Genomic DNA, 21,868 nt, shown 5'->3' with positions numbered 1-21,868 from the left:
CTTCCAACGTCACAAGGACAGTCTGGTGCTTCTGACTCTCAGCCTGTAAGTATGTTTCTGCTACTGACAATTCAAACGTGAGTTTTGAGAAGTGTAGAGTAGTGCTTGTTGTTTGTCGTTTCTCCGATCACAAATGCAGACATGGTAATGTTTACACTAGGGATGCACCGAATCCAGATTTTTGGGGTTCGGCCGAATACCGAATCCACTGTTTAAGATTCAGCCGAATCCGAAACCGAATACCGAATCCTACTCGCATCCTTAGTTTTAACATCGGCGATGTTGTGTACTGCTTAGGGTCCTTGCCACCACGAGACAAATTGGCGTTGCAAATTGAACATAAAGCTCGACTTGAATCGCCTTCTTTTGGTTGAAAGTATACTGCCAAACAAAACTTTTTTTGCTTACGAGTTCCATTTTCAGATTCTTACAGCCTACTACATTCGAACGGGTCCTATGTAAACACCTTCACGTAATCAACGGCCGTGTGACGTCGTAGTGCAAGTCTAGGGTTCGGTTTCGGTGGAAAATAAATCTAAGGTTCGGCCGAAACCGAACCCCGTCAAAAAGCCCAGGATTCGGCCGAATCCTGGATTCCGTGCATCCCTAGTTTACACGGCACTATGCAACGCGACATAAAAACACAGTTTAAGTCATTATAATCAGTAATTATGTCTCCACTGGATGCAACAAATGCCTCGTTTATAATGGGTTTTACTGTCTATTGGGCATCACAATACGGTGAGGGCGTAATATTTCTGTCACACGCTTGAGGTATTCGGCCAATCACAACGCACCAGATAGCTGGTCAATCAGAGCATGCCTCGCTTCTCAGAACAATGGGCTTTGTAAAAATCAACACGTTTCAGAAAGGCGGGACATAGAGGAGCAACAATAATGTACAGTATGTGGAAAATAATGTGTTTTTTTAACCTTATACCACAAACACATTGCATTACACCATGAAATGTTCTTTTAAGTAACGTCATATGACCCCTTTAATATTGTTGATGTTGCTTAAGATTTCGCTGAACAGGTTCTGTTTGGTTTGGTCAGGTGAAATACAGTAGTCAACATTTGAAGTGGATCAAAATTGCCCTAAAACCAAAACAATACCCGTTCTTGTCTTAGGACAACTTATCAACTTTTTTGATCCACCTCAAATGTTGACTACTGTATTTTGAATTTCACATGAAGAACTTCTGGAACTTCACTTGAAAAACTTTCAATTTTTGTGTGAACTCTTCCTTCAACTGGTGGTCTTACTTTAAGGATATGCAGCAACTGTCCAGTATAGGAATTCCACACTTTGAGCAGATGATTGTTGACAGCAGTGATGACTGTGTTATCGTGGCGATCCCAGGAAACCATGGTGACTTTGGGTTTGAAGAAATTTTCATCCTTTGTTAAAGGTGCAGACCTACAGTAACAAAGGAGGGGCAATTTCATTAACAGATAGAGTCAAAGTCAATGCAGCATCTGCTTGAGTTTTCCAGAGGGTTTTCATACCCTGGAAGAGTGGCAGACATGTCCAATAAAATGCTCTTCCATTGATGTCTCTGATGCAGTTGCCATATACGAGCAGTGCCGTCTCGACTGCCACTCACAAATCTAAGAGAGAGACATTAAAAGAATGATTTTGGGATGTATAAAAAAAAAAAAAAAGACCAAAATAACTATTTTAAAAAGATTTATTTTAAAAGTTTATTTAATAACTAGATTAATCATTCATTTGATAATCAAAACTGAAACGCAGTACTTTTATATCATGTGTTTAATGACATCTATTCCATTTATAAGCATTTAAACAGGCCTGTAATAAATACTCTCTCTAGAGTTCATTTATGTTATGGACATTAAATGGCTTTCCTGTAGTAAATAAGTAAAACTTATTTTGGATGTGATTAATCGTTTGACAGCACCATTCTCAACCCATCCCTAGCATCCACACAGCCTTGTGTGTGCATGAAAAACACTTGACACTGTTAAAACGTGCCATTGGAGAGGCGCTAATTAAATGCCACTGTTTTGGTCAATGATTCTGTACCTCTAAAAATGTTTTGGCACAATAAATTCTCAGTGAATCACTAAAAAAAAATTATGGTAAACCAGCAATATTACCTCTCTCCTGAATGACAGAACTGGATGCTGTCCACCTTGTCCTACAAATTAAACCAAATATTGTAAATCATGGCACACCATGCGAGACATTCTCTCACAACTGACCTATCGGTTAGTCCCTCCCCTTGAACGCAGACTAGCCAATGGCAGTCGAGTATCAGTTGCACGGGGAGCGGAACTCGGACATCTTTAGGTTTCAGCGCCATAGAGAAACATTCCCTGCAACTGTCACTGCAACTCTGTTTGTTCGAGGGAGGAACAGTAACTAAGGGGAGCGGGGCTTACCGATAGGTCAACTGGTTGATTATTCAACTATTCCTAAAAATGGAGCGCTCTTACTGTGTGAGAGTCCAGCTCAGCTAGTTTTTCTGGACTGCCACTGCCCAGGTAGTATATCCTGATGACATCATCTGTGCTTCCTGTTGCAAGGAACATGCCACCTGTATAAAAGAGAGAAAAAAAATGTGCACTGAAAAAAACCTTACATAAACATACACATGTCAAAAGGAAAAAGAAAAACCCTTGAGCTCTAGTTCAAACATTCAGTCGTCTCACCAGGGCTGAAGGAAGAGCAGACAGTCTGAACGCCAGGCCTCGGCCTCTCTGTGAATTTGTGTGGACGATCGCTGATGAACAATAAAGGAAGCAAACCATGAACACACACTAGTCCCATTCCTCATCTTTTCATTCTAACGTGATGATGAGCCCTTACCTGAAACTGTTATAATTCACATCCCACTGCCAGAAACACACTGTTGCATCAGTTCCTGTGGACACCATGTACCTTTTGGAGCCCTTGACTAATGGAGAGAACTACAAGAGAAAGAGGAAGTAGAAATACCTGTTAGAACAACAAGCCTGTATAAGCAGCATAGAAACACATGAAAATGACACAACTGTAAACATTAACGTTAAAGGTCATTGCACACGGAGTACGGATGTTTCACACGTTAAAAAATAAATACGACCTCACGTTGTGTCAATCATGTTTACACACTGCCTCCAAAACTTTCGTCCATCATTAAAAAAAATTATGCGCTTTAGCCTCTGTAGTAAGCATTTTTATAAAAATAAATAAAATACGCATACAAAAATTTCAGACTCCGCGTGCAAGGACCTTAATACGCTACCAAAAACACTATCGTTTTACATAAAAGTGAATTGACCTGTAGCAGAGAAATAAAATACCCACGTTTCCCCCCCACAAACCCATCAGCAAAAACAATACAGCAGTTACACTCTTATACATGCTGTAGTCTGGATGTAACACTTTATTCACTTCACCTCTAGATTCCTCCCATCACACTGTTCAGTAACTGGACTGGAGACGGAACTACAGAAAGCCCTCCACTTTATTATGACATTTGCATAATCCCAAACACTTCAGGAGAGGAGTTAGATTAAATTAGTTTTACGAAATCTAACGTAAAGCAACGACACTGAGAGGAGGAATTTACTGGACTTCTACACTGGGAATGTTAAAAACTATTTATAACCTTATAATATTTATATATTAAAGGTGGGGTATGCATTTTTTCAAAAACGCTTTAAAAAAACGAGTCGGGGCAGAGTACCAAAACAAACTTGTAGCCAAGCAGTAAGGGGCGCGTCTACTCATGATATGGAGGAGAGAGTGCTCCGTGCACATGACGGGCATTAGCCGAGCGACGACAAAGAGATGGCGGATAAAAAACAAGAGAGGAAAACGTCTGCGGAACAAAAGGAGGCTTACACCGCGTCTACACCGGACGCGACAAAGTGAGCGTTGAAAAACATGTCAATACCTCATAAATATAACGCGGCAGCAGTTTACTGTTGGGGATTTGTCGTGTCGTATCATTCAGTGTAGACAGCATTACTGATTATACTACAGTTCTACAGTATTTTGATAGTTTTTTGTGCCGCTCGCGTCCGGTGTAGACACGGTGTTACGATAAGGCAAGAAGTAGGACCCGTGTAAATATCGGATCAGCTTTCCAGCGCTGGAGAGAACTCAAGGAGCGGAAGGCCTGCGATCGGACACCGAGGTTGCTTTGGTTCTTCTCGATAGGTGAGTAACACTGGTTTTGCTTTGTTTCACAGAACTAATCATTGCCATACCTATGTGTGGGGCGGAGCTATTAAAATGGGGACGAGACCCTTTTTGGGGTAGGGGCGTGTTTGTTTTGTTGATTTCAAATGTCAACATTGGCTACCAGAAAACGCTTACCCCACCTTTAATATAGAGATTGTGGTCACAAATAAAAACAATTAGTTCCCACTACTTCATGTTATGTTGTGAAGTCCAAGGAGAGAAGTTTTAGTGCAGATTGTAGGGGTGAAACGGTACACGTATTCGTACCGAAAATGTTCTTTGATGAGGCGTGACAGCTCGCTGTGTAAACGATACAGGTGAGCGCGATCATCCCTTCCTCTTTACTTCGTTTTAACGCAAAATAAACATGAATTAACATCTCATGCCTCGTTTAATCACAGAGTCAGTGTTTACTCGCGGAAAGAAGCAATTAAAACGGCTTGTAAACAAAATGTCACGTAGCATTTCATTTACCTCTGGTAAGTCATCAGTGTCCACAGCTCGTCAGTTCACCAGAGAAATGAAGTCTAGAGAAGAGCATTTCGCCAAATATTAGACTAGCTATGTACTCATTATATTTTACTTTACCTGTTAGTCTTAATCTTTTAATGTATATTTAAATAAATCTTTTATGAAACAAGTTATGACAGCCACTGTGTAAATGATTATATTTCAACAACAAATAGAAATTGTAGCCAATAATTTAGCAGTTAATTTAAAAACTGTGTTGAGTGCAACTTACACTTTATAGTTAAAAATAAATAATACGGTAATTAAATGCAAGTTTGGGCTCTGTTGTTAATTGTAACCTTATAGCAGGGGTCAGCAAGTAAGTTTGGCATCGGGCCAAAAAAAAGAAATTGCACCACTAGATGGTGGGCCAGAACAGTCAAACCATAATTTAAGAAATTAATTGATGACATTTACAGTGTCTTTTGTAACTGGTAGTGAGCTGTTACTCCGTGTTAAATCCTGTAGGAGGACAGTCATTAACAAAAGTCGTGGCCTAATGGTTAGAGAGTCGGACTCGTAATCCAAAGGTTGCGGGTTTGAGTCTTGGGCCAGCAGGGATTGTAGGTGGGGGGAGTGAATGTACAGCACTCTCTCCACCCTCAATACCACGACTGAGGTGCCCTTGAGCAAGGCACCGAACCCCCAACTGCTCCCCGGGCGCCGCAGCATAAATGGCTGCCCACTGCTCCGGGTGTGTGTTCACGGTGTGTGTGTGTTCACTGCTGTGTGTGTGCACGTTGGATGGGATAAATGCAGAGCACGAATTCAGAGTATCACCATACTTTGCTGTATGTCACGTCACTTTCACTTTCTCACTTTCAAAAAGCCACATTTGTGGAGGTGTATGAGCGGAGGTAGAGTTTTAGCCTTATAGATTTTTTTTTATGAGGTAAATTTAATGAAAAAAATATTTTAATTGAATGCATTTAAAGAAAGAGAAATTTGTTCAGTAAAACTGTTTAATTTAAAAACAAATGTAAAAAATAAATGAATAAGTAAATAAATGGTTAGTATTTTTTCCTCCTGCTGTAGCAAAACCATACCAAAGCGTGACGTCAAAACCGAGGTACGTACCGAACCGTAATGTTTGTGTACCGTTACACCCCAAGCAGATCGTTTCAAAAATCTTAACAACTGACTTAGGAGAGTAAATCGTCAGTAGAAGTTAGCATTAACAATTGGTGCTCAATTATAAAGAATACATTTTTTTTATATAATTAAAGGGATCATATGATGCTTTTTTTTTTAAAGATCATTATTTTGTGTATTTGGTGTAACACTATGTTGACATGAAATCGCATCATATGACCCCTTTAATGTTGAAAACTGTTTTTGCTGCTTGATATTTTTGTGGAAACTGATTTTTTTTCCCCCAGACGAAAAATATTGTAACATTACGCATGTCTTAACATGTTTGTCAAAAACCGTATTAAAATATATATTTTTTTATAAAATTAAATTACAAATACTATTTCATGGTCAGTAAGATTTAAAATGCTGGTAAATTCACTTGCCAAGCTCCAACATTGATTTAGTGTAAATAAAAACATGAAAAGGACACAAGTAATACAGCACTCTTACCTGTAAAGAGGTAATAGACCCACTGTGGCCCAGCAGGACCGCCACTGGGGCACAAGTACGAAGGCACCAGACTCGAATGGTTTTGTCGCAGCTCCCGGCCGCAATAAGGGTATTCTCAAAGTTCACCGCTAGATCTGATATCTCAGCATAATGTCCTCTGAGAGTAGAGTGAAGCCTTCCGTCAAAAGAGGACCAGATCTTCACCAAGGCATCGTCGGAACCCTGAGGGTCAGGAAATGAACAGGGTCAAGGGTTAGACAGACAAAGAGCCGAGTCTGAAGGCACTCCAAAAGACTACTGATGCTCACCGTAAAAATCCTGGAACCTGTTCGATCAAAGGCTATACAGTACACGGCAGAGAGATGTCCCAGGATCCTCCTGTGCATCTTCATGTGCTGATAATTGCTGACAGGGTTGATCGAGCTGAAGCGCTGAGCTCCTGTGAGCTCTCTGCCTCGGCACACCTCCGCTACAACCACAGAGAGGAAATCCACTCAAAAATCACTCAACATTTCATTTCTCTGTTTACCAGGACAGAAGTCGAAATGCATTCAACAGGGATCAGGGACGGCTAGGAGCCTGAGTGAGAGGAAAGTCATGCTGTGGAAAGTTTATCATCTTACATCAACATTCATGGCATAAGACACGATGCATTCAATGGATGCAATTAAAGCATCATCCTTCCACTGTTCAAGAATTGAAAGCTTATGACAACCATCGTGTTCTAAAGTAGTTAAACATTAGAGAAGTTAGGTTTCAACTGTAAACGATCAGACTACTGAATGTTACAAATTGTCTTTCAAATTGGCTCTAACTACTTTTTTCTTCAAATTAAAAATTTAAAGATTAAATACACTTTGCTTATATGGGTATATTTATGATTACAATTTTAATTTCAGATGCAATTAATTGTGATTGACTGAAAAACAATTAATTTAGTAATAAATGTAAATTCACCGCCCTAATTTGATCATTTAATTTCAAGTACTTTGGATCTCCATGTGCTTCTGTGCTGTGTTGATGCACAGAAGGTGAGCCATGAGATATCATGTCTAATGTGTCCTCTATGTAGTTACACTATAACGCTATAATTTAGGTATTGCTGCATATTGATGATCAACACTACCGTTTCATGTCAACTTAAAAAAAAAAAAATACAAAGATTGCCGATTTCTTTTTTTTATGAGCCAGTTCAAATGTAGCCAAGACAGAAAAAATAAAAAAAGAGAACTAAAAATCCTCATCGTTGAGCTCTGACACAGCAAACTGAAGGTATTTACCAATATTGGCATCCCTGCAGCTTAAAGGCCTCTCAGGTGGTCTCCCTCTATGAAGGGCCGCGAACGTGGAGGCTTTCCATCTGCTATTGCCGCAGTCTAGAGATGTCGAGAGAATGCAGACAGTCGGCAAGTTTATGTACTGTATTTAGCACATTTCATACCCAATTGTAATTCAAAGTGCTTTACATATAAAAGGATTTAAAATAATCATGAAAGAAAATATAATAATAACCACAACAATAAAAACAAGGAATTTAAAAATGCTAAAATGATTTAAAATGAATTAAAACTGTTCAGAATAAAAATGATTATACATAAAAAACAGTGCAATCAGTTCGGACGCAGCACAGTGCTCATTCAGTAAATGCACAGCTAAACGGATGTACTAGAAGAGCCATTTACACATGGAGTAAATGACAAAGTTGACAAACACACCAAGGCAGAAGGGGTTGAAAGCTCCTGCCTTCTCTCACCTTTAGACGTTCGCAGTAAAGAGTGTTTCCCGGCCCCGAGTAGAGAGTGGACTCCTGGCACACCAGACGGAGCCTCTCGGTCCAGAATCGGACCAATCTGCTTGCATATCTGCAACAAGTGGTCTGGTGCAATATGTCTGTTGGCAGCGACCTAACAAAGAATTAAGGATCCTTTACTTTCGTTATGTCATGAATTACCAAAATTAAAATAAATAAAAAAAATACAATAAATAAATCTGTATGTACACCAAAAGTTTTGGGACACCCCTTTCTAATGAACAAGTTTGACCACTTTAGTAGTTTCCATGAGTACAAATGTTTAGACCCCGGACCACAAAACCAGTCTTAGGTCGCTGGGGTATATTTGTAGCAATAGTCAACAATATGGGTCAAAATGATCAATTATTCTTTTATGCCAAAAATCATTAGGACATTAAGTAAAGATCATGTTCCATGGAGATATTTTGTAAATTTCCTACTGTAAATATATTAAAACTTCATTTTTTATTAGTAATATGCATTGCTAAGAACTTCATTTAGACAACTTTAAAGGCGATTTTCTCAATATTTTGATTTTTTTGCACCCTCAGATGTTCAAATAGTTGTATCTCGGCCAAATATCAAACCATACATCAATGGAAAGCTTATTTATTCATCTTTCAGATAATGTATAAATCACAATTTAAAAAAATAGACCCTTATGGCTGGTTTTGTGGTCCAGGGTCACATATGATATTCTAGGAATTATGTGCTTCTAATTTTATAGCAACAGTTTGGCCAGGACCCTTTTCTATTCTAACCTGACAGTGTCTCTGTGTATAAGACACGGTTCAAATAGACATGATCTACCTTGCCTTGCTGTTAATAATGTATTTCACGGCATGCCCAAGTAATAACATTCTGATGTCTAGCTTTCTCTAAATGTGTTTATAACCAAGCCAACAACTAAATGCAGAATTTAAGTAGTTGTCTTGTTAAATCGGGAATATTTACACACTTAATACACCCATAAGATAACCGACCGCGGTCGCGACCCTTCAGGAAAACATAAATAAAAGCCCGTCTCATGTGGCTGAGGGCAAGGAGTTTATGTAAATAGAGTCCCTTTATCGGCCAATCAGAGCGCAGGTCACATGCAAAATAAAAAGCCGACGGCGAGTCCTGAAATCTGATTGGACGGTTCAACATCCTGACGTAGCCACAACCCGACGAGGCCACACCCTAACTGCAATACAGCACTAAATACTGGGGAAGCAGTCAAAACACAGAGCCCCCAAAGAACTGCTCATAATAATAACGCCGTACAAAACTAACTGATCAAATATATTACGCTAATTTAACCAATCGAAAAGGGAACAAAATCAGATGCCTGTCATTTGAAGCCGATCTTACATCGGTCACAAAATGAACACGTGTGAGAATTAAACATGCTCCAGAAACAAAATCAAAACACTTACCAAATCTTCATAAGATCGCGGGTGTTCAGCTCCTTCCCAATCCAGCCGTCGTGGAAGGAGCTATCAAACAAACAAAATAAGCCGGGTTAATGAGGTCGAAAGGAAATCGACGGACGCCAAGTTAATAAAAACAACGGAAAATGTAAAGAAGTTCAAGACAAGCGATAATGCGAAGTAGTCTTCTGCCAAACCCATGTTTCAATCCAAGAGGGACCCATACACCCTGAAGGACATAAAGACGAAGAAATCGAGCAACACACCTGATTTTCCTCCAGCTCACACACAAGAGCCTGCAACAGATGAGAAAGAGCTCTGTTTCAGTGCCCGCAGCATTTAAACACAATACTCTTATTAAAGTCTCGATGAATAAACTCACCTCCGCCGCTTTCCGACACGGCCCCGTGCTCAAATACCGCGAGATCAAGTAATATAACTCTGCGAGGAGACACCACCACATCCGATAGGATTTCATTAAACATGACGGAATTAGAAAAGTACCTCTTAATAATATTGACTAATGTTACTTTTTGAGTCTTACCTGATTCGAGGGGCGAAATACTCCCATTTCTGGCTGCAGTGTCGGCCATAGCTCAAAGAATACGGTGTTTGGAGACGAACTTTATGTGTAGTTGGTAAATTATATAATTATTTAATGTCGACTGAACGCTTCGTGCCCCTCCACGATTGCTCCCGCTTTCTGTTCGGCCAGTTTTCGGTCGCCATTGGAAGTATGAGGCCTGAGCTCACAGCTACTTCCGCCTGAGCACCGGAAACAGGGGGAGGGGGTACAACTCCTCGTCTTCTTCAGCAAAACAGAAGTCACGCGGAGATTTAAAAGTCTAAACATGAATCGTTCGAGTCTTCGATGTAAATCGAACGTTTCTCGCGGTGTTCCATGCGAAGCGTTCCTCGAATAACAATAAAAAACGCGTTCTGTTCGAACGGCTGCTTCGTGACGTCACACTTAATGGCGACAGTAGAAGCTCATCTTTTGTCTATAAAACAGTCTGAGAACGAGACAGTCTGAATATTTAAAGACGTCCAAGCAACTAATATTCACCTCCACTACTTAGTATAACACGCACGTGGGATTTCGTGATGTGTATTACGCTAAATTAACTGGATTTACACAAATATGTCCACTGACAGACAGCACAAGTCCTGTGATAAAAAACTATTCTGTAAATGTACTTGTGAATGAAGAATTCTTGGTAACACTTTATTTTAGGGTCTCTTAACTAGTTGCTTATTAGCATTCATATTACTAGAATATTAGCCATTTATTAGTAGTAATTAAGCCTTATTCTACATCCCTAATCCTACCCAATACCTGAACTTAACAACTGCCTCACTAACTATTAATAAGCAGCAAATTAGGAATTTATTTAGAGAAAAGTCTTAGTTAATAGTTAACAAGTGTTACCGAATTCTTTTTTATCCCAAAGTGTCGTTTTTTCCTCTTTAAATACTGAAGCAGTTACAGTGGCCCCCAAAAAGTATCCAGACACTTAAAATGTATGCTTTTTCATTTAAAATAATAATAAAAGAAGTGTTTTAAAAGAGTTAGCACCAGAAAGCATACATTTCTTGCTAAACAAGTTAACCAAAGTTAAACAAAATAAGGTTGGTGGGGTTTAAATTAAAATGTAAATAAAACAGCTTTTTATACTTATATAATTATGTCCACACTTTACTTATGTAAATCTGCCTGATTGTCAAGTCAAGTCACCTTTATTTATATAGCGCTTTTTACAATGCAAATTGTGTCAAAGCACTGCACAATATCAAAAAAGGAAAATAATGTGTCAATAAGTTTAAATAGTGTCTTTGCATTCAGGTCGACGATATCGCTGGAAATGAAGCGTCCCCAACTAAGCAAGCCAGAGGCGACAGCGGCAAGGAACCAAAACTCCATCGGTGACAGAATGGAGAAAAAACCTTGGGAGAAACCAGGTTCAGTCGGGGGGCCAATTCTCCTCTGGCCAAACAAACCAGCAGTTCAGTTCCAAACTGCAGCAAGTCAGATTGAATGGGCTCAGCTGGTTCCAGTGGTCTTTTCCGATGGCTGTCTAAGTGGCGGGGTCCTCAATGTCTCTGGCGTTCATCCATGTGTCTGGCCTCTGCCTATGATCAGGGACACATACGATCAAGGACACATACGATCAGGGACACATATGATTGTTTATATCGTTGCAAGATGTAAATGATATATTATCGTTTAATCTTCAAAACGTGACTATATGTGACTCTGGACCACAAAACCAGTCTTAAGTGTCAATTATTTGAATAAATAAGCTTTCCATTGATGTATGGTTTGTTATGATCGGACAATATTTGGCCAAGATGCAACTATTTGAAAATCTGAGGGTGCAAAAAATCAAAATATTAGAAAATCGCCTTTAAAGTTGTCCAAATTAAGTTCTTAGCAATGCATATTACTAATCAAAAATGAAGTTCTGATATATTTACGGTAGGAAATTTACAAAATATCTTCATGGAATATGATCTTTACTTAATATCCTAATGATTTTTGGCATAAAAGAAAACTCAATAATTTTGACCCATACAGTGTATTGTTGGCTATTGCTACAAATATACCCCAGCGACTTAAGACTGGTTTTGTGGTCCGGGGTAATATATGGCATGCAGATATTAAGATATTACAAACATCAACATAATGATTTTCTATAAAGCTGCATTGAAACTATTCAAATAAAACTGACTTGGAGACATTCTGGTTATCAGAGTCACATTTTCTATGACCATTGATATTGGGATGAACTCTGCTAGGACACCTGTGAACTTGAGGAAAACTGACCAAAACACATCCACTAAAATCACCTTGAAACAAGCTTGTAAATATGTATGAGAGAGGTAGTTCAGAGGAGCAGTTTGATTTTAGTGGCATTTTAAATGTGTCTTGATTGTACAGATTAATTTTAGAGCAAATGAATAAACTGGAGTGAACCTGTAGTCAAATTGTTAGTATATTATTCTATTGTAATGTGAGCTGGTTTGAATATAATAAGACAGAAGTACATGATGTGCAGTGTTGACAACTATAGTCCCAAGAAATGGTCACATGATGATTACAACACCATTGAACGGAAGTGTTTATGACTATCGATCACAATCTAGCCTGACCGTTAGGACACTAAAATATAAGCTTCCAGAAATTTAGACCCTAAAACCCATTTAGATTGCCTGAATGTTCAATATTCTTACAACAGGAAACATTATTAGAGAAACTTTGATGAGGTTCACAAACCATACAAATGAATTGCAAATCCTTTTGGTAATTCTCATAAAGAATTTGTCTTTATTATCACTTTTTATCAATTTGACACATCCTTGGTCAAAAGTATATTTAAAAAAAACATTACCCCAAACTTTTGAATAGCTGTGTGTGTAGTTAAAGAGGATTTCGGTTTGAAGTAAATGCTGTTCTTTATAACTTTTTATTTATCAAAGAATCCTGAAAATGTATCAAGCGGTTTCCAACATTGATTATAAATCAGTATATTAGAATGATTTCTGAAGGATCATGTGACACTGAAGACTGGAGTAATGGCTGAGTCAGCTTTGCATCACAGGAATACATTACATTTTTAATTATATTAATATAGACAGCTTCTTTAAAAATCTTACTGATCCCAAACTTGTGAATCACACACACACACATTGTCAAGCACATTATGATTTTATTTAATGTCCTTCACATATCAGCATTGTCAATGAAGCATTAATTGTAGCAATCGCTTCCATTCGGAATTTTATATCTTATCTACTGTTCTTTTTAATCATAGAAAGGAAAACAGAACGGCAAAATATGAAGGTGGAATTACAACCATTTTATTGGTATGTCATACCAATCATTACAGATACAGCTACATAAAAAAAAGAAACTGTACACGTGTACTTTTAACCTAAAACCTTGCATGATATAGCTACTGCTGGCATGTTCACATGAATGAAATTACAGTAATTTTCGTATAACGTCAGCTACGACCTGCATGTTTAACACTGTAACACAGCTGTTATTAGCTTTGCTAACACACACAATTCAATTTTTCGTCCTCTTAAAGTACCATCACATACTGCATATAGAAATTATGAAAACCTTTTCACAGCAGCTATACAACGTTATTGCAATGCTATCACCACACAAAGACAAATGTAAAATCACACATCCGATGAGTGTTCCAGTACTAGTGAGCAGGATCATTAATCAAAGCTCTTGATTCATAAAACAGTTTGAATAAAGAGGGTTCAATTCATACGGTTTACAATCAAGCCCAACCCCCCAGAAACAATAAAACAAAGCATTTTCTTACAGAAGCCCCTTCCCATACAATACAGGTGTCCCTCATATTGCCTATGGAATGTTAGTGTCTCAGGCAAACTCTCCCAGTTTCAATTGAAAGACTTAAGAAATTTCAGGGTTTTTTTCGTTAAAAATGGCACGATCATATTACATGATCTGTCGAAACCTCTTCCACTCCCCACCCTTTTTAAAAACAAATCAGTCATAAAAAAAAAATTAATAATAATAATAACAACAACAATAAGAGGAAGTCATTAGCTGTTTCATGACTGCAATTCTTTTTCGGGAAAAGGCTTTTCTCTTGATCGTTGTCTATAAAATGAGTTTCTAATATTGAACTACTACAAAACCTGTTTTTTAGAAAATAGTCAATAAAAATATTCCTCTGTATTGTACAAGAAAAGAGGTATGGGAGCTCTTGTGAAATGTTTTAATGTTATTTAGCAGCTCCCTCTTTCTGGTCAGCCTTTTCCTCCTCGCCTCCTGCTTCTCCATTGTCTCCCTGTAACCAAACAAAACCAATAAATAAAGGTTTTCAACCACAGATGCATCCCTAACTGACATTTATTTTCCTAACACTCTGGACTACAATGAGATACGGGGCCAAATAAGATAAATAAGTAAGACCTGGTTAGATTCATTATCTGAACAGAATTATAAAATGACTTGCTACCTCAGCTGTGGTCTCTCCGTTCTCCGCAGGAGCTTCATCCTCAGACTCAGTCTCTGGCTTTGCATCCTCTTTCTTCTCCTCTGGTTTGGCCTTTTCTACTTCCTTAGCCTTCTTGCCCTTTGCAGGTGCCTTCTGTTAGACGTTTCAGAAAAATGCATGGTTAAGCCACTTCCGATGACTTTCATTAATAATATTACATGTTATATTGATAACCGATTTACCTTCACTTTGGGCTTGGGCTCAGACTTTGGCGTTTCGGGTTTCTGTAAAAAAGAATTCAGCGTAAACTATGTGCGCCATTAAAAGGTAATGGTGAGCATATGACTTCAGAGGGACTGACAAAGCCAACTTACACCTTGAAGTCTCTCAGACCGTCTCTTGGGCTGTTTGTTTATTTGATGAGGAGAAGATGGGAAGGCAACAAAACAAGCATTAAGTATCACAATTACATGCAAAAACGTATTGTGTGACAACAATCGAGTCAAACTTACCCCAGCTGCTTCAGTGTCATTGTTAGCCTGTAGGAAACAGAAGCTGTTAGTATGTGTACATAGATCATGTGTGAGGGGGGAGGTGTTGTACCCCTACACCCCCTCCAAGTTAGGGGCAATTATGTAATCTAAAAGCGAACATGGGGGAGGGGTCCCGTTATACATGCAACTGAATTGCAGAAGTTAATTTTGTCGCGAAATAAAATAAAATAGTGCATTTATTTACATTAGCTTCGCGCAGCATAGCTAACTTATTGTCGCTGGTCCCTAAGTAGTTCACATAGAGGAGGGGAACAGTAGCTCCGCCCCACAGACACAATTCATTCACTTTCGACGAGAAAATACATTAAACATCGACTCATTTTATCCAACGTTGATAACGAACTAGGTTTGAGTCGAAATTAAAACGGTAGGCTAATAAATTACCTTTAATCCATAAAAACGCGAATAAAGTCGGCGAAAACTTTCTTAAAGCCACTCTACAAAGTCCGTTTCAAAGGTCAAGTGAAGAATTAAGGCGGGATACGCAGGAAAACCCCGAATAATGAAAATATGATTATAAAGCACACACCGAGTCGGATATAAGGCTTCGGATGTGTTTAGTGCAAGGCAGCCATGACACTGGAGACTATAGTGTGTGTGTCCTGCTCGAGGAGTAGTGCTACACAACTATACATGTATTTACAGTTAACGTTACTCGAGGGGATAAGAAAACCCCACAACGTCTTTAAACTTACAACTTCGACAGATTCGCATGCAAGTTATATGGTTAAAAGCAAAACATTCGCAGGACAAGCTTCTTCTCCATGAGGAATAACACGACTAAACGAGGTTACACCCCTTTGTGTGATCATTACTGTGATATACACGGGTTTAATGCGAGTAGCGTCGAGAAAGCGCTTAGTGTCGTGTGTTTTTTAATATATCCAGTCAACAGAATATCGCACAGCTCCAAGTAAAAAGGCGCCATCTACCACATGCCCTAGATTACGGATTAACATGCAGTCAACACTCATAACTTCACATAAAGCGTCCTAGAGACGTGCACACTTAATTACTGCATGCTATTAAAACCATGCTATAAAAGAGAATAAAATAGACAATATTTCTACTTACTTTGCTCCTTTTAGGCATGGCTGCTTAAAGCTTGTATGCTTTCACGACAAAAAAAAGGAAATAAATTAAAATAGCTTACGCACTGATAAGTAAAGTGTAAAAACCAGGTCTAGGACACACTGAAGCAAGCATTAATGTTCAATCGGAACAGAAACTAGCTGAAACCGGATTGGATCTCCCCTTTCTATATTCTTTTCATTATAGCACTAACGTGATGCGATCTACGCCCCGCCCCTTCTCAGCGGTGATTGGCTGAAACGTCTTGGCAACCATATTTCAAACCAAAGCAAAGTACCTGAGTGGATAAGTTGAGATGTCAATCACAGATTTGCTTGGATGTACTTTAGGCGCCACTTTCTGCATTTGTTGTTCCTGTAAACATGCAAATATATATTTAGTGTTATTCGCATTGGTTATATATTCTGATTATTTGAATGTATTTAAAGAAACACGCCGTTTAGTAAAGAAAAACAAAACAAACTCGATGTCTTATAAACATTTCCTTTTCGGATATTTGACTGTCACGGTGTTATTTTAGATAATATACGTATACTTTAAACATTTAAGGCGAGGAACCGGTTGGAAAGTGTGTTTGTATTATTGGGGGAGGGTCAGGCTGATCAAAAGAAGATGGCTGCCGGATTTAACTGGTTTCTTGTACTAAGCTCTGTGTTTCTGTGCAACCTCGTCAAAACATGGCTGCCGTCTATTTCTTCATTTGTAAGTACTGATTCAAAAGAGTTTTAGGGACGCTTAAGCACACATAGATATAATTTCAAACGTACATAATGCCATAAATGTTCAGTGAAAGCATGTCTGCCTCAGCAAACCAGAGCTGCTCGGTTTAACTACCACCATGTCTTGTGTAAACTAAGTCAGATTCATTCAGAAACACAACTAGCGAACAGTTAATGTGGGCTGGGAATATTTTGATAAACCAACACTTCTTTCATGGTATCAGATGACAGTACCATGGTACTGAAGGATTATTTATTTATATATACTAAGCCTTTTCACGTAAGTGGTACCATCTTATATCATAGCCCCTTCTGCAAAACTTGCTAATGTCTGATTAGTTAAATGTATGTTATTATAAGTTGTAATGATGGCATCCAGAGTATGCTTACTAATGGATACATTGGAGAAAAGTGTGCACTTGCAACCCAAACTTTATTTGACAAAAGTAATGTTTTGCCGCCTTTAACATCACCCTTTGATTGTCTTTTTTGGTAGTAGTCAGTGTAAAAGCTTTGAGTAAAATGAATGAGCAGCTGTGCATTAAGATCTTGTGTGTTTTTTCTCACAGCTGTCAAAGATCTTCCAGAAGGATGCTGATCAGGAGATGGAGATGAGGACGGAGATCCAAAACATGAAGATGGAGCTGTCCACCGTCAATATGATGGACGAGTTCGCCAGATACGCTAGACTGGAACGCAGGATCAACAAGATGACCGATAAACTGAAGACACTTGGTAAAAAGGCTTTTCTTATAGGGGTATGTCGTGCATTACAAGCATGTGCAGCAGTATTCCAGATGAAGTGACGGCAAAATATGGAAAGAAGCCCACAAAACAGCCAAATTGTATAGCAAACAACATTCTCTGTTGAAAACAAGAAGCAGTGGGCAAGTGTTAAGATATTACAGTCACCAGCACACCTCACTGGAAGCATATAAATTGCCTTTGTCCACTTTATAGTGGGGCGAGAAGTACTGAGAAACCAAAAGTTTCTTCACTTTGCACTGGAGAATTCAACGTCTCAGGCCAAGTGTGGAAAATGGCAGGTGGGTTTCAGATAACGGCTTCAGCATTCATGAAGGAAGACAAATGGCTTGGCTGCTGCCTGTTGCTGTCCTTCATGTTATTGGAGAATAGCATAGATATAACTTGTTAAAGGGATAGTTCACCCAAAAATTCTGTCATCATTTACTCACCCTCATGTCGTTCCAAACACATAAGGCTTTGGTTCATCTTTTATAAACACAAAGGAAGATACTTTAAACCTGAGAGATTCTGTCCATGCGTTAAAATAGTTAAAATAATCCATATAATCGAGTGGTCCACTTCACGTTTATTTGTATAGCACTTTTCACAATGCATACCGTTTCAAGGCAGGATCACGTAAAATGAATGTTTCTGCAATTAAGAGTGAAGTGTTTTCAGAGACGTAATGTCCATATGGTATAAATGTACAGTTCTAAGATTATACAAACCATGCAGTTAGTTAATGTCACATGTTCTTTTAAGCAGAAACAGTGAACACATTAAAGCAATTAATATGTGATGTGATCATGATTACAATATAAGGGCAGTTTTTATGATGATTCAGAGTTGGCGTCATCTGAGGTCCTCGCGGGGGCTGGCGCCAACTCTCATTAACAACTGTTATGTTTGGATGGGTACGCTATGGAAAAAAACACAAGCAAATGGAGAATAATTAGCATAGCTGTTGCACATAAGAATTCAAACAAAAGATAATCGTGTTTAGTCTTCTGAAGAGACATGATCACTTTATACTAGAGCTGCGTGATTTATGGTGAAAAAAAATCTAATCTTTTTTTTTTTTTTTTTGAAAAATTATGATTAAAAAAAATTCTAGGTTTGCTGTGCTTGTTTGTAGGGCTGCACTATTATTGTTAAAATAGAACAATTAACTGAATACAAAATATTGCTATTGCAGTATTCAAATGTAAAATATTTTTTAATGTTTTGAAGTAATTGATATAGATAAATCATAGTTCAATGACTCAGATTAAACCCTAATTCATATGGATTTATTGTTCAATATCTGTATGAATTTTTTGAGACATCAACATTTTGGTGTGATGGATTTTCATAAATCTCCCAGGTTGCATTAAAACTATCTTCATTTGTGTTTTGAAGATGAATAGAAGTCTTATGGGTTTGGGTGAGTAAAAGATGACAGAATGTTCATTTTTGGGTGAACTAACCCTTAAAAGCCCGGTTTCACAGACATGGCTTAGACTAAAACAAGATTAGGCCATAGCTCAATTAGGGCATTTAAGTACATTTTTATAAACATGCTTAGAAAAAAACATTGCTGGTGTGCATCCTGAGACAAAACAAAGGCACTGATATATTTTAAGATCAGTCAGCGCAAGTTTATTTCAGCTGAAACAGCCAAGACTTACATTTTAGTCTAGGATTAGGCTTAAGCCTTGTATGTGAAACTGGGGGAAAGAGTTTTATATTAGATACGGCATCCATAGTATAGTTGAGGGACTCTCAACTCTGGCCTGCGAGATCCATTGGAGTTTAGCTCCAACCTTGATCAAACTCACCTGCCTGTAACTTTCTAGTGACCCTAAAGACCTTGATTAACTTGTTCAGATGTGTTTGATTAGGGTTGGAGCGAAACTAGAGTGATTTTAATCCATGAGTGATCTCTCAGTTGAATAAACATTGAGTGGTTCACACTGTTGACTTCCAAAAGGATGAAAATGTAGCTGAAATGTAATTTATACCTCTCTTGTGCACTAAGGAACCGAAGAAAATGTACATTCAATTATGAAAACCTGAAAATCATCCTCTTGTCTTTATCTCTAATCTCATTCATGTACATCAGGGATGTCCAGTCTTGGTTCCTGTAGAGAGCTACCTTTCTGCAAAGTTCAGCTCCAGCCCTGATCAAACACAGCTGATGAAGATCTTCAGGAGCACTTGCTAATAACAGACCGCTGTGTTGGAACTGAAATCTGCTGGAAGGTAGTTCTACAGGAACAGGATTGGGACAGGAATAAATTATTTGTTTTAAAGCACGGTTCCTCAAATCTGGCCCTGGAGTGTCATTGCCCTGCAGAGTTTAGCTCCATTATTAATCAAACACCTGAGCAAGATAACGAGGTTCTTCAGGGCTACTAGAAAATGATTGGTACAGGGTTAGGTGAGCTAAACTCTGGAGGGCACTCGTTATGTTTCCATCCAAAGATGCAAATTAAACTTATGCGCAAAACTAGAATATCGCATAAAAACTAAAGCACCGTTTCCATCCAATGAGTCCAAGAGAACAAAATGGACACTTCCTGGTAAACCGTAGCACTAAATAAATGACTTGTGCCTCAGAGTGAGCAGATGAAACACAATAAATGCGGTCGGTCATTGTTTTCGGCGGTGGATGCTGCTGTTTGGCAACGCAGTCGTGTAGGACAATTATACAGAAATACTTTGACGACAGATTTTTCTCAGGCTTTTCAGAATGACCATAAAAGAATGACCGTGAACAAGATCGGTCCGCTGCTAGTCAAGTTATCCTGTCTCATAGCGCAAAGTCACATGCGCATGGAGGAATTTATTCGGTTTCCATCGTAGTTTATGCACATTTTTTTCTTATCGGATAAAAAGTGTATCCTTCTCAAATATGTGCATAAGTTTTTAATTTTTAAATTTATGTGCATCTTAGTGTTTCCATCCAGAATTAGTTTTATGCGATATTCCAAAATGCGCATAAAAATAGGTGGATGGAAACCGCTATTCTCCGGGGCTGGATTTGAAGAAGCCTTTTTTAAGGAAATGACTTGACAGAAATTTTGGTTATATTCTTTTGTCTGTCTGTCTTTTTTTACAGTCAAATCAAGAACTGCGCAGCAGGCAAAAATTAAATGGATTGTAAATATTGTATTCTACATTCTTCAGGTGGGTGAAGAACATTTTTAATTTGCGTATTGATATGATTGATGTAAGAGTCATGTGTCTGTCTGTATGTATCATTTGTTCATTTTCTCTCCTAATGGCACTTTGTTCTGTTTTCTGCTGTCTGTTGTTAGGCGGCCCTCATGATCTCGCTCATATTGAAGTATTATGCAGACCCGGTCACAGTGGTGCCCAGTAAATGGATTGCTCCACTGGAGAGACTAGTAGCCTTTCCTTCTGGGATTGCAGGTATGTCCAAGTCACCAGTGTTATTCTATGGCCACTTTTGAATGGTGGGATAAATTGATTTAAAAAAATCTAAAAAAATCCAGCCGTCTGGATGAAATAAATATAATTACGTGGAGTTTAAAGTGTGTTTGTTTCTTCATCTCAGGTGGTGTTGGAATCACATGCTGGCTAGTTGTCTGCAACAAGGTTGTGGCCATCATTCTACATGCTGTCAGTTAATCTAACAGCGCGATATCGACATGAATAAGCAGTCACTGAATTTTTACAGGTTTGTTTCAATGCTCTTGCTAAAAAACAAGTCTATGTTTTCTACGTTTTGTTCATGAATGGTCCAAACTGATTGGTCTATTTTTTTAAATGCCATTCGCCATTCCGTTCAGTGATTTAAGTCTGTAGTAAAGTTATTTTAGCTTTCATTGATTACAAATTCTTGTTTAATACATTTAAAGGTTTTATTTGCATTTAGTTAGTAAATGCTGACATTTAAACATTCCTAACAAATTGTGAAACAATTTCAAGCAAAGCAGCAGAAGATTGTGTATTTATTGCTTGTACCATAATTGTATTTTTTTTGTCAGTGTTACAAATGTATTTATTTACTGTGCATTAATAAACATAAGTTTGTGAACCCTTTGAAAATGTCTGGACTTCTGCATTTTTTCTACATTTTCATTGAATGTTGAGTAATAATTCACAGTGCAGGCTGGAGAAAGTAAGTGCCTTGAATTCAATAACTTGTAGATGCTCCTTTTAACAGCAAAGCCTCCAAAAAAAAGGTTTTCTGGACCAATTTTTCAGTTTCAGTTTATCACTATTTGTGGACTGCTATGATGGCACAAATGTTTTTTAAGTTATGACACATCTCAA

At 38.3% G+C, this 21,868-nt stretch overlaps 3 protein-coding genes across 4 annotated transcripts in view; 1 reads left to right on the top strand and 2 right to left on the bottom strand.

Moving 5' to 3' along the window:
* Positions 1-10,264, bottom strand: part of LOC306851708 (bromodomain and WD repeat-containing protein 3-like) — a 28,144-nt gene extending 17,880 nt beyond the window's left edge. Inside the window, exons 1-14 of one of the 2 annotated variants that reach the window (XM_079388145.1) lie at positions 10,038-10,264; positions 9,876-9,934; positions 9,760-9,789; positions 9,500-9,559; positions 8,043-8,193; positions 7,570-7,665; positions 6,598-6,758; positions 6,290-6,511; positions 2,834-2,934; positions 2,677-2,747; positions 2,461-2,561; positions 2,122-2,162; positions 1,510-1,611; positions 1,267-1,420 (exon numbers count right to left, since the gene is read on the bottom strand). In XM_079388145.1, the coding sequence (XP_079244271.1) occupies positions 1,267-1,420; positions 1,510-1,611; positions 2,122-2,162; positions 2,461-2,561; positions 2,677-2,747; positions 2,834-2,934; positions 6,290-6,511; positions 6,598-6,758; positions 7,570-7,665; positions 8,043-8,193; positions 9,500-9,559; positions 9,760-9,789; positions 9,876-9,934; positions 10,038-10,086 (1,398 nt within the window). In that variant the 5' untranslated portion in view covers positions 10,087-10,264. The remainder of the gene's footprint in view (positions 1-1,266; positions 1,421-1,509; positions 1,612-2,121; positions 2,163-2,460; positions 2,562-2,676; positions 2,748-2,833; positions 2,935-6,289; positions 6,512-6,597; positions 6,759-7,569; positions 7,666-8,042; positions 8,194-9,499; positions 9,560-9,759; positions 9,790-9,875; positions 9,935-10,037) is intronic. The other variant, XM_079388146.1, reaches the window with a different exon arrangement.
* A 2,918-nt stretch (positions 10,265-13,182) lies between these two features.
* LOC306851815 (uncharacterized protein) lies at positions 13,183-16,433 on the bottom strand. Its single transcript, XM_079388262.1, has 6 exons — positions 16,104-16,433; positions 14,988-15,014; positions 14,850-14,879; positions 14,718-14,759; positions 14,497-14,628; positions 13,183-14,325 (listed from the first exon to the last, which is right to left on the bottom strand). The coding sequence occupies exons 1-6, from the start codon at positions 16,119-16,121 to the stop codon at positions 14,260-14,262; spliced, it is 315 nt and encodes a 104-aa protein (XP_079244388.1). The 5' UTR covers positions 16,122-16,433; the 3' UTR covers positions 13,183-14,259.
* LOC306851814 (guided entry of tail-anchored proteins factor 1-like) lies at positions 16,414-21,636 on the top strand. The gene is made up of 5 exons (XM_079388261.1): positions 16,414-16,823; positions 17,410-17,575; positions 20,688-20,755; positions 20,887-21,001; positions 21,147-21,636. The coding sequence occupies exons 1-5, from the start codon at positions 16,734-16,736 to the stop codon at positions 21,218-21,220; spliced, it is 513 nt and encodes a 170-aa protein (XP_079244387.1). The 5' UTR covers positions 16,414-16,733; the 3' UTR covers positions 21,221-21,636.
* The last annotated feature ends 232 nt before the right edge of the window (positions 21,637-21,868 follow it).

This window comes from Barbus barbus (genome assembly GCF_936440315.1).
Source record: "Barbus barbus genome assembly, chromosome: 31".
Lineage (NCBI taxonomy): Eukaryota > Metazoa > Chordata > Actinopteri > Cypriniformes > Cyprinidae > Barbus > Barbus barbus.
Note: the sequence above shows the minus strand (reverse complement) of the source record. Positions and strands in the feature narration are given on the sequence as shown.

Excerpts from the sequence above, each read along its gene's own strand:
- LOC306851815 (XM_079388262.1), bottom strand. Across the intron at positions 14,880-14,987 it reads ATGACACTGAAGCAGCTGGG|CCCAAGAGACGGTCTGAGAG; the intron begins GTAAGTTTGACT and ends ATAAACAAACAG. Across the intron at positions 14,326-14,496 it reads ACGGAGAGACCACAGCTGAG|GGAGACAATGGAGAAGCAGG; the intron begins GTAGCAAGTCAT and ends GTTTGGTTACAG.
- LOC306851814 (XM_079388261.1), top strand. The coding sequence starts at position 16,734 with ATGGCTGCCGGATTTAACTGGTTTCTTGTACTAAGCTCTGTGTTTCTG. Across the intron at positions 17,576-20,687 it reads CGATAAACTGAAGACACTTG|TCAAATCAAGAACTGCGCAG; the intron begins GTAAAAAGGCTT and ends CTTTTTTTACAG. Across the intron at positions 20,756-20,886 it reads TTGTATTCTACATTCTTCAG|GCGGCCCTCATGATCTCGCT; the intron begins GTGGGTGAAGAA and ends GTCTGTTGTTAG.